This window comes from Protopterus annectens, chromosome 4.part1 (assembly GCF_019279795.1).
Source record: "Protopterus annectens isolate FY-2018-M chromosome 4.part1, PAN1.0, whole genome shotgun sequence".
NCBI lineage: Eukaryota > Metazoa > Chordata > Ceratodontiformes > Protopteridae > Protopterus > Protopterus annectens.
In genome coordinates, this window is record NC_056734.1 from 372,415,452 (window position 1) to 372,427,831 (window position 12,380).

Consider the following 12,380-nt stretch of genomic DNA (forward strand, 5'->3'; position numbering starts at 1 on the left):
CTGGCTCACTGACAGAACCCACACTGTGAAAGTAGCAGACTCAAAATCTGACTTCAGACCAGTGACAAGTGGAGTACCACAGGGTTCAGTCCTGAGTCCTCTCCTGTTTGGTATCTACTTCTCTGAAGTACAGGCTAACACAGAAGGTCTTTGGCTAACGAAGTTTGCAGATGACGGCAAACTAGGAGCCATAATAGAAACTCCTAACTATGTGGACATCCTACAAAAGGGCCTCACTGAGACAGATGCCTGGTGTCAAAGCCATGGCCTCAAGCTCATTGCCAAAAAGTGCATTGTCATCCCCTTTGGTAAAAACTCTGTACCCATGAGCTACAACATAGGCGGTAGTATACTTAACACCGAAAGTGTGATAAGAGACCTTGGGACACAGGTGGACAGTAGTCTCTCCTTTGATAATCACATCGCCACAGTAGTCAGGAAATCCTATGTGGCACACCTCATCACAAAAGGTTTCTCATCCAGAAAAAGAGGTCATTGTTCCCCTCCACTCATCACTCATTAGACCCATTATTTTGGTATGTACCTCACAAGACATCTACAACAACTGGAAAGGCCGCAGAAATACCTCACAAAGAGGATTACCGGCCTCAAACAGATGCCCTATGCAGACCGTCCCAAACAACTCCAGCTTTACTCCGTCGCATATCACCTACTCAGAGGTGATCTCTGCCTAACATACAAAGCTATGTCAAACCCAGAGCTGTTGGACATGCTCCACTTAAAGAAATCCCAATTCCCTCCGAGCTACACGCTCTAGGGCCCTAAACCTTGTCACCACAATAAACAGAACATGCCGGAGGGATAGATTCCTGTCCCAGAGACTTCCCATACTCTGGAGTAAACTACCTATCTATATCAAACAAAGCTCCTCATTAGCAATCTTCAAGAAAAATCTTGATTGGATGGGAAATAGGAAATTCACCCCAGGGATCACCTCTGTGGCTCTGCTCGACAGTGGTACAGGAGAATAATTTTCTTAGGTGGCAAAAGCCAGGGTACTTTTTTGGCTGGGCTTGTATAGGCCCCAGGGCTGATAGCCTAGTACCTACCTATGAACATATCAGAGGTACAAGTGAGCAAAATTCAGTAATTGAAATCCACACTTCTAAAAGGCACATACTTCAAAAAAAAATTTTTTTTTTTTTTTTTTTGAGAGAAGCTGCCCCCCCAGCCAAGTGTTATAGTCCATGAGGGTTCCCATTATAGTGGTGATCAACAAAAAAATAATGTGATTGAAACTTCAGATTCATGCACAATAACATGTAAACAGTCGCACACATAAGTAGTCATATATGGACCTCTCTCAAGTAGGACTGAATCTTCGTGAAGTGTAATCAGATTTAGTTGAAAAGAAATATTTACACAACAATCTCAGCTGTTCTGGCTGGCCCCTCAGTTCTGGGGTAGTAGTTAAAGCACAGTCACTAGCATCATGTTTGGCAGTGACCCCTTTGTGTTAGTTTACTGGAGCTTTGCTCTTCATACAGGTAAATGTGACATAGTGTATTTAGAGAGTGGAGGGAGCAATGCTGTACTGGAGGTACTGCCCCTAGTTGTATGGTGCTATCATTTTTTGCCTATTTGGATTTTAGGTTTCTTGGTTTCACGATTCCTTGAGATTTGAAATTCGTACCTTTTGTTTCTCCTAGGCAGCTCTAGTAATTTTGTGTTCTTAAATGAAGAACACATTGTGACTGTGTTGCCAGCTGCAACATGGCTGCATAATTGTCTCCCATTTAATCCCTAGAGTAGCAAAAATGTACATTTATCTTAAATTAATTTGAATAACAAAGTTGGTACATCTTTCTGATCAGATATCAAAAACTTTTCCTGAAATAGTGTGGCAAATGTTTTTTTCTTTTTGTTTTCCTTTTAAGCCCTAACACATTCCCCTTATGTTTGCTGCTTTAGAGTTTAAGGAGCGGGTATGCATTGGACATTGGGCATGGATGTTACTTGGGCGACATAATCCACAAACTGCTTGGACTGCTTATAACCAGATGTCTCCTATTCAGTTTCTGGGCTCCTCTGAAGATCTTCTACAGAATTTGCACTCTGGAGAAACCTCTTCCCCCTCCTGCCAGAGAGAGAGAGAGAGAGGAGTGGGCATTGTCCCCCAACATTCCTGCCCCTTCCTCAGCTGGCTTATCCAGGGCACTAATCAATGTGAGGTCATCTGGGTACTGGTCACATATCCATCCTTGTATGCCACACAGCCAGAATCTAATGTAGTGTGCTTGAAATATACTAAACCATAACAAAACATCTCAGAAAAAAACAGGCAAATCTTCAGATATCTTTGCTTAATTGTACTAATTTTATTTAAAAGAATGACAGCAAAATATAAATGGTAGCCCCCACAAGTATCAGTAATCCACATTGTCTTGTTGAAGTTTGATGAGCCAGGAATGAGATCGGACTGTGGTATTTCTGCGGCAGATCTTGCATGTGTATTCACCCTCATTAAGTTCATTAGCAATGATGCTGAGATCTTTGTTCCGTAGAGTGATGTATCCTGGGACAGACTGTGACAAGAGTTCTCCATTTTTGTACCATCTGTAAAACATTTTAACTGCAGTTTATTAATTTGTATTGAGTTTTTACCAAAAGTTGTTATTTCTGACAGATTATTGCTACAAGAATAGAAACGCTGCCCAAAGGTATTGTCAGCACTACCTCACTTCTTTAAAGTCATCTGAGTATGGCAAAGTGTGATGGGCTGTCTGCTGTCATTTATGTGGAGTCCACCAAATATTATTTTGGTGAAAATGAACTGCTAAAAGTTAGTGTTTTTGAACAAAGATTATTTTTGGCATGGATATGGGGAACGAGAGACCCTCATAACTCCCTACTTAATGAAAACAATTCCAAGGTCACTGTACTGAGCCCATCACCCCATGTTCACTCATGCATGATCACATAGGGTAGTCATGCACACAAGAAAACTATCCTTTCTTTTAGTCTTCAGACTGGAACATGGAGTTTTTCCTTGACTTAATGTAGTGGTCAGCATTTAAATGGACTCCTTCTGCTAAGCTGAGATTGTGGAAATGAGGATTTTGCTTCACTGAACTGGCAAATTACTGCTGTGATGGTCAGTCGCACAGAGACTTTGCCACATGGTTTTATATGCAGCTAGGAAAAGATGGCATAGTGGTTCCATAGCTGCACTTATTCCATTGGGTGATGAAGGCAATTTCCTCACTAAAAAGGTATTTGTGCACATTTGCGTGATCTAAAATATCCAGAATTGATGGCAAGAGTAAACTGACGGTAGCATTTCCAAATAATTTGTTCACTGACCTATATGATGGTAATTATAACTTTTGGTCTTTGTTGTGTTCTGATCTGTTCTGACTTTGACATTGGTGCAAGTAAGAGATGTTGGGATGACACTTGGCACATAAGGTTAAGGCTGTGAGCTTTAGTTTCTGTGGTACAAGGTTTGATTCCCTCAGCCCTCATTTGCCTACCATATGATCTTGAGCAAATCAGTTAACTAGACATCACTCCTGGGTCATCCCTGAAAAGGGATTGTGTCTGCCATATCTAGTTAACAACTGTATTATTGTTGTTATGATGCTTTAGCAGAACTACATTGGGGAAGGTATGGCGTAGGAGAAATAATCATTGTTTCCCTATGGCTTCTTGACAGCAGAAACATCTGTTTGACCTTCATAGAAAAGTATTCAAAAGAGAAGTTTAGTTCAAACATGTCACTTCCAAATTAAAGCAAAACACTTTTTGCAGTGGGCCAACCCCCCCTCAATTTCTCATGTGGGTGCCACTATTTTATTACTTTCACTTCAAGTTTGCTGTAGCTCAGAGAAAGAGAGAACTGAAAAAAAAATGACTCGCAATCTTATTCTGATCTTTGACTGATAATGTTCTAAAAATCAGTCCTACAAACAGTCCTACAAACATCTCAGCACTTGGTGAGCAGACCAAAATTAGAAAAGACAGCATTCATTGGTCATGCTAATAAAAACTAAAACCAACTGACCGCAAGCATTTCAAGGGAAACTAGAATAAATTCATCTTTAGTATAAGATTAGGGGCTGTCCTCTGGTAAAACATAGATAAAATGCAGCACTGTTAGTGTGTCCCAAATCGTTTGGAAAAATAAAGATTTGTGACTCTCAAAGAATTGTCAGTATTGTCACAGAATGCTTTCATCAAGTGCTGAGGGACCATTGCATCATTATAAAGCGGTATAGGACAGAAAATGTTTTTAAAACTGTGGAAGAAGAGTAAACTTCTAAAATCAGGACATCCATACTGTGGAGCTTCGTAATCTACTAACAGTACACTGAGGGTGTCTTGCATTTCCTTGAGGACATTTGATCAGAATTTAACTGCCTGCTTACAGATGCTCAACTTTGCTCTGTGCAAAACCACTGTGCTCTGTTTTTTGCTCCCTGCTTCATCCCACAGCCTTCTTGTATAGTGCCTGGGTTTGCCAACTACTCCAGTCTCCCTCAGACTTATTCCACTGGGCCTAGCCATGGATCCTAAGGGTGTCCTGGCCATCACTATCAGCTGTGGGTATTTCAACAAAGACCTACCTGCTACATAGTGGTTGCATCTGAGACTAACGTGCATTACACCATGTGCAATGGGGGCATGCGGTGTATTTCCCTGCCACTAAGAGAGTTTGGCTGTGACACCAACCCTTTCTTCTCTTTGGAGTATGCCCCCTCAGGGTGATATCCCTAGTCTCCACCAGAGATAATCTCATGGAATGCCCACATAACCACCCTCCCCCTCAGGATGGTACATCCATCCCTTCCATAAAGCTTCATCAGTCAATTGGGGCAGCTAATCAAACCTGGGTCTGCTGGGCTGTAGTTATGCCTGTATTCATCTATGCCACTAGATAAGCTTACTGTTTATCTTGTCCAACCAGCTAGCCTGACTACCAGAGCAGTATCTTTCCATAAGGCATCAGCCAAGTCCCTCCCACTGCCATGTAAGAATATCACTAGTATAACAGGGGTGCCAGACAAAACCATTCCCCCAGAGCTTTCTTTTTATTTTAAACAAGAAACATGTTTATTAAATGATCACTTATGACATAGGCAGTCATACATTTATATAAATGAGACTAACCATATTGACAATCTTAGTTACAAGCGTTTTATACCACACACCATATTGGCATAATTTTAGTTGCAAACATTACACAGTACTTATAATCTATCCAGTCACTGTCAGTCATACATTACATAGCTCATTCAAGTCCTGCCTTCTTTTAAACCTCATTCCTCCCCTATGTGTATTGTTCCCACAATTCCAATATTTTCCTATGTAATTTGCGCCTACCCTTTTCTAAAGATCCCAGTTGCAGTTGTTTTATCCCCGTTACAATATTCACTACTTCTGTTACAGTTGATTTAGACTTTGATTTCCATTTTCTTGTAATTGCTTTCTTAGCAAACACCATAGTCTCAGCAAGGCCTTACTATGTCTAGGCAATTTCGATTCTGTATCATAGCTCAGAAAAATCATTTCCCTAGTTACACCAATTTGTTCACCCAGCATCTCTGATGGAGTTGTCTGCAGTGAAGCTATAAAGTCTGCCAACTCATTACATTCCCAGAATATATGTACCCAGTTACCTCTTTATTCCCCATCACACCTCCAACATTTGGTGTCTATCCAAGGAAAAATTATCTGGAGTCTACTTGGGGTATAAAAATATCTATGTAAACATTTCCAAGCAAAAATGCTAAATCTAGATTTTTTGCATATTTGGGAGACAAACATATATCCCCCATTGCTTCTTTAATTTTTTATCCATTCTCTCTTCCAAATCATTTCTAACCTCCTCTGATTGATTCTTGTAGTTGTCTTTCAATAATTTATATGCTGTAATAATTCCTTTTTTCACTGCAACTTCTGTTCTTGATTCTACTAAAAAAAACTACCAGTGCTGGTCATTCATTTAGGACTCCCCCATTTCTTTTTCTTTGCCTATGATATCAATCCTTGATAGGGAAGGCAGCCTCTAACCTGCAGTCCAAATAAATTCTTGGCATCTACCCATTCTATTACATTTCCCTCACTAATTATTTGCTCCCAATACCTTGGCTTCTTTGCCAGTTTTCTCCAATAAATTCCATCCTCCTCTTTTCTATTGTCTGTATCCCTAATTGCAGTCATTCCTGTCAGCAGAATCTCCTTTCTCCATTCCCTTGGTTCTTAGAATACTTTCTGCTTCTTTATGAATATAATATTCTGTATGATTATTGCTATTCTCCTTAAATGTATGCATCCAAAATTCCCACCCTTTCCTTGTTTTTGAACCCCCCCCCCCATTTCATCATCACTTTCCACTTTGAATTATAGGTTTTTACTTGTGCTATGTATAGGATGTAGCTCTGAAATACCCCTTCAAATCATGTAATCCCAATCTGCCTTGTTCCATTGGAAGAATCAACTTATACTTGACTCTTGCCGTCTTCCTCTCCCAGATAAAATCCTTTAGCTCTATTAGTGGCTATCCACAACATCTCTAGTTGATAAAAATATCTGACCTGTGTATGAAACTACAGGAGCTAAAAACATTTTAACTGCTTGTATCTTACTATCCTTCTATAACAGAGCTTCCAGTTTCTCAGTTTTTGTATTATCTTTTGTTTAGTCTCTTCCCACATATCCTTAGCTGCCACACTGGAATCATTATTAATCCATACTTCTAAATACTTCATTTTATCATGTCCACATAAATATTGATATTGCTGAACCAATTTGTGTGTGAGTACATAATTTATCGTTATTGCCTTTGTTTTAACTTCATTCATTTTATATCCTGAAAAGATTTGAAACTGCCTCAAAATGTTCCACAACACTGTAATGTCTTTTTTTGGTTTTATCAGGTATAAAATAATATAATCTACAAATAGTCAGCTTTTCTTGACTACCGTACCAATTATATACTTGAATTTCTGAATCCCTTATTTTCTTTGCCAGTGGTTCTAAATATAATGCATATAAATAGGAAAGAGGAAGACCCTGCCTAGTTCCTCTACTCAAGCAGAAATTATCAGAGAGGAACCCACCCACTTTAATTTTTACCTCTGATCCCTCATATATCCTCCTAATCGACCTTATATTTTTGTCAGGGAACAGAAATGCTTCAGTTGCCCTGCTCATTAAGTCCTAACTTAATCTGTCAAATGCTTTTCCTGCATCAATACCCATCAACAGCAGTGGTATTTTCTTATGTGCTGCTTCCCTCTGGATCATCACTGTTTTGTTAATGTCAAATGTTTTCCTCCCCTCCAAAAAACCACACTGAGTCATATCTGTCAGTTGTGGCATCATATTTGCCATTTTTTTAGCCATTGTACACACAAACACTTTGAGTGGTTTAGTATTACAATGGGGCTGTATGAAGCTGGATCTGATGGATCTTTACACTCTTTAGGTATTACAGTTACCACCGCTTTCTTCCAGGATGTTGGTACTTCTCTTAAAATATTATTAAAGAAAACCTTTCAGATGTTCCAGTTTTTTTCCCTCCTAGACTCCAGACTTCTACGGGAATGCCATCTATTCTTGGGGACTTTCCTGTAGATTGGTTATACAACACCATTTTTATCTCATCTCCTCCTTTCCTAATTGAGCCTTGTGTACCTCTAACCTTGGCATATTTAATGCTTCTGTAAACATTTCTATTTGTACCTTTTCTTGATTTCATATTTTTCTGCTTTATACAGACTTTCATAGAATTTCTGAAATATTTCTAATACTTATACAGGATCTCTTGTTATCTTCCTTGTTATAACTTCCCTAAGCTTGGCAACAACTCATTCTACTTTATATTGCCTGAGTTATTGTGCTAAAAGTTTTTGTGCTCTAGTTATCAAAAACTGTTGCTTAACAGCAGTATTTCTAAACTCATGCGCTCCACGTGGTCCTGCAGAGGGGTCCTGGCAACAGAGAACTGAAAGAAGCGACCACTTTCCAGATTTAAGTATTTTTTGGCTTTTTTTATCTGCATTGTCCTCTCTGGCTTTCATTTAACTAGCTATAACTGTTTTTGTGTCTATCTGCTGATTTCTGAAGTATCTGCACTTAAAAGTAGCATTTTGGTCGACTCTGGTCGATTAATACTGTTTTTTTGTTAATTTAACTGCTGAGGCTGCCCACTAAAGTGTGCTAGCCTGTGTAAATCGATTTTACTGTTTGTTTAACTGCATTTCTGTGTGCTTTCCTGAAAAAACAAAAAAAAATACTCCTTGTTTTCCCACCTTTGCTCGACTAGTTTGGACCAGTATACAGGCTTTGCTGTATTCTGGGCTGTGTGTAGTTCCTGTGTTGGCCATTGCCTTACTTGGATAGAAGGAAGTTTCTGAGCTCACCAGTGGGAGTGGGGAGCCTTGAGCAGCCTATCTGTCCCTGGGGGAAGTGACCTCAGCACTTGAGCTGTAAATTATTGGTTGCTTTGGACCATTTCTAGCTCTTTTCAAGTTCCCTGTATAAAAATCCGCCTCAGGGCGTTTGCGCAGCAGCGGTTATACAGGTTTAAACTATTTCTGGCTCCGCCAAGTCTGCTCTTCAATTTTTCACTTAGAAAGCTCTACTCAGTCTATTTAGCTGTATATATTAGCACTTGTTTTCAGGACTTCTAGTCTTAGCAAGCACTCTTATAATAAAGTAAGCACTCTTATACTAAAATAAGCACTACAGCCATATACTACCCCTTGTGAATGCCCACTTCCCTTAAAGGCACAGCACTCCTTATAATATTCTAGTATGTCGAGTGGTAGACCACTAGCATCCTCTCTTGTTCAGCTGGTTAACCTGGGAATCTTAAGACAATGTTACAATTGTCTCATGTACACAGACAACCCTCTCCTCCTTCCTACTAACACAAATACTTGTGAGAGATGCAACTATATAGCCATACTGGAGGCTGAACTCTCTCAACTCAGGACTGGCAAGACCAGACAGGAGGAGAAGGTACCCACACCCGAAGCAAAACCGGTCACACACAAAACCACCACCACTACAAACCAAACACATAAGAACACAGACATACTCGGAGGCTCTTATAAAAAACTTACCAAAACAACAGAGGCCTCCAAAGCAGACACCCAGAAATACACCCCCACAAAACGTAACACCTACAACACATACCTCAAACAACAGGTGTCACACAATCACAGCCCCTAAGGCAAAACACTATGCCAGAGACATTAGTAATAGGTGACTCTATAGTCAGACACACCGACGTTCCACTTACCAGGCTGAATAAGGAGAGGGTAACGGTGAGCTGCCTATCGGGAGCTAGGATCCGCCACATTACACACGCACTCAGGTCACTCCAAAGCAAGTACAAGTATGATGCAGTCATTGTCCATGCTGGTGTGAATGACCAGAAATGTACCTCCCTGGACTACATGAAAAGAGACATTGAGGAGCTCTCCGATTATGTAGCCCAGACTGGTATGACCCTGACCCTGAGCAGCATCCTGCCTTCACCAAGAATGATGCCTCAGTACAAAGACAAAATGATCAGTTTTAACAATTGGCTTAATCACTGTTGTCATTCTAGGGGGATCCAATGTCTGTCAGCCTGGGATGACATGCTGGACAAGCCGCGTTGCTTCGCAAGGGATGGCTTGCACCTGTCACCACTGGGCTTCCGGATACTGGCCAAGGCTCTTGCCACCCCATAGTGCCTTTTTTAGGCAATGCTCAAAAGACAAATCAACCTCCGTAAAAAACAAAAATGGAAAAAAATTAAGGGTAATGCTGCTCAACGCCAGAAGTCTAAACCTCAAGATGCAGGCACTCGAAGCACTTCTCAGTATGGAGAACATCGATGTCTGTGCAGTAACTGAAACCTGGTTCAAGGCTCCTGAGAGCACTCCAGCGCTACCAGGCTATACCTCATATCATGCTTTTCGGCCTCAAGTTCCAGGCCGAACCACAAAGGGAGGGGGAGTGGCCATTTTCATAAAGGACACCTACACCTCTTGATTGGTGGCTACCCATGAAGCATCAGAAACCATACAAGTTTTACTCACCATAGGCAAAACTGCCATACAACTAGTCGCATGTTATAGAACACCCTCCCCAATCCCAGGAATCCCATCAATCATTCCTGAAAACACTGGAGGATATGAATGTCACACCAAACACCATCATATTGGGTGACTTCAACTACCCCAACATAGACTGGATCCACTATTCTAGCCCTAACACCCTAGCCCAAAGATTCCTGGAATTCATTATCTCAAATGCTATGGAGCAACTGGTCACTTCTCCTACGAGGAGAGATAATATACTTGACCTGATTATCACAAACATGGGGTCCAAATGCTCCGCACCAGATATAAACCCCTCACTAGTAAGATCTGACCATAAACTGATCACGTTGGATGTACATATCCCACCCCCACCCCCACCCCCAGAACAAAAGACTACAGTGAAAAATTTTTCAAAAGCTGACTTTACACTCCTTAAGTCAGAAATGATATCCTTTAAGCCTACTGGGTTATTGGAAACCACATCCCAAAATGCTGAATCCTACACAACAGCCTTCTACAGACATCTCCAAGAATGCATGGATCAAGCAATCCCAACTAAAACCAAGACCCTCTCCACCAAGGGAAAACGTCCGGTTTGGTGGACCCCGGCTGTAAACAAACTGTACAACAAAAGAAGGAAGCTACTGCAGGACAAAGCCAAATCCCACAAGGGAAAGGCTTCCCTGATCAGCACAAGTAAAAAACTACGTTCTCTCATAAAAACATCTAAAGCCAACTTTGAGAGAAAGATTGCCAAGGATACCAAAGACAATCACAAGGCCTTCTTCAATTATGTCAGAACCTTGGGAGGAAATTCTCAGATATGCTCTGAGTTGGTACACAACGACAAAAAATTCACTGACCCTACCGACATTGCCAATATTCTGGCAGATAGGTTCAGTGCAAATTTCTCCCCTCCCTCACCCCCTAAATATGTAGTAATTATCCCTGCTGAATGTAACCTACCTGTCATCTCAGACATACAGGTGAAATCAGCACTCAACAAAGCAAAAAACACAGCATCTATGGGACCCGATGGTATCCCCGGTTGCATGTTACATGAACTTCAAGATGAACTAAACCCGCACCTAAAAACGCTATTCAATCTTAGCCTCACTACAGGATATGTACCTGAACACTGGCGCACAGCAACAGGGTCCCACTCCACAAAGGGGGAAATTCTATTGACCCTGGTAACTACCGCCCCATAAGTCTGACCAGCCTGGTCTGCAAGGCTATGGAAAGAATCATCATGGAACTCATAAATGGCGATATTGGAGATCTGCAGACCCTTGATCCCACCCAGTTCGGTTTTGTAAAGGGCAGATCCTGCCTCTTGAACCTGGTTGACTTCTTCGAGACAGTCACTAGTGCCATCGACGAGGGCAAGGCTGTCCACACTGCCTACTTGGACTTGGCTAAAGCCTTTGACACGATACCACACTCTGGCATCATAGACAAGCTCAGCAGCCTAAATGTAAATCCATATGTCACAAGATGGGTAGCAAACTGGCTAAAAAACAGAACCCATAAGGTCAAAATTGCTGGAGCCATGTCAGACTCAAAACCAGTCACGAGTGGTGTCCCACAGGGCTCAGTCTTGGGACCACTCTTATTCGGCATTTACTTCTCGGATGTGAAAGCAAATATGGGAGGATTATGGCTGACAAAGTTTGCAGATGACTGCAAACTGGGTGCCATAGTTGATTCACCTGCTGACACACACATCCTACAGAAAGGTCTCACTGAAACAGACAACTGGTGCCGGAATCATGGCCTCAAACTTAACGCCAAAAAATGTATAGTCATCCCCTTTGGGAAAAACAAAGTACCCACAAATTATCACATAGACAATAACCCACTGAGTATGGAAGAAGTAATCAGAGACCTGGGGGCTCAAGTCGATAGTGACCTCTCCTTTGACAACCATGTTGCCAAAGTGGTCAGAAAGACATTCTACCTTGCCCATCTCATCATGAAGGGATTCTCATCCAGATCAAAGGAGGTCATTGTACCTCTATATTCCTCCCTTGTCAGGCCCATGATTGAATATAATGCCCCATTTGGGATGTATCTCACCCGGCACATGCAACAACTGGAAAGACCCCAGAAGTACCTCACCAAGAGGATTATGGGTCTCAAACATGTGCCTTATCCAGCTAGATTAAAGAAACTCCAGCTCTATTCAGTAGCATACCGCCTGCTCAGAGGCGATTTGTGCCTAACATATAGGGCCATGTCCAACCAAGAACTGATGGATATGCTCCATCTAAAAAAATCCAGATCCACCAGAACCACGCGAGCTAAAGATTTCAACCT

The 12,380-nt window shown here is 41.3% G+C and overlaps 1 protein-coding gene across 1 annotated transcript in view; it reads right to left on the reverse strand.

Moving 5' to 3' along the window:
* Nucleotides 1-2,315: 2,315 nt before the first annotated feature.
* Nucleotides 2,316-12,380, reverse strand: part of LOC122800869 (matrix metalloproteinase-23-like) — a 419,258-nt gene continuing 409,193 nt past the window's right edge. The window contains exon 6 of the mRNA XM_044070194.1: nucleotides 2,316-2,577. Within this exon, the coding sequence (XP_043926129.1) occupies nucleotides 2,388-2,577 (190 nt within the window). The 3' untranslated portion in view covers nucleotides 2,316-2,387. The remainder of the gene's footprint in view (nucleotides 2,578-12,380) is intronic.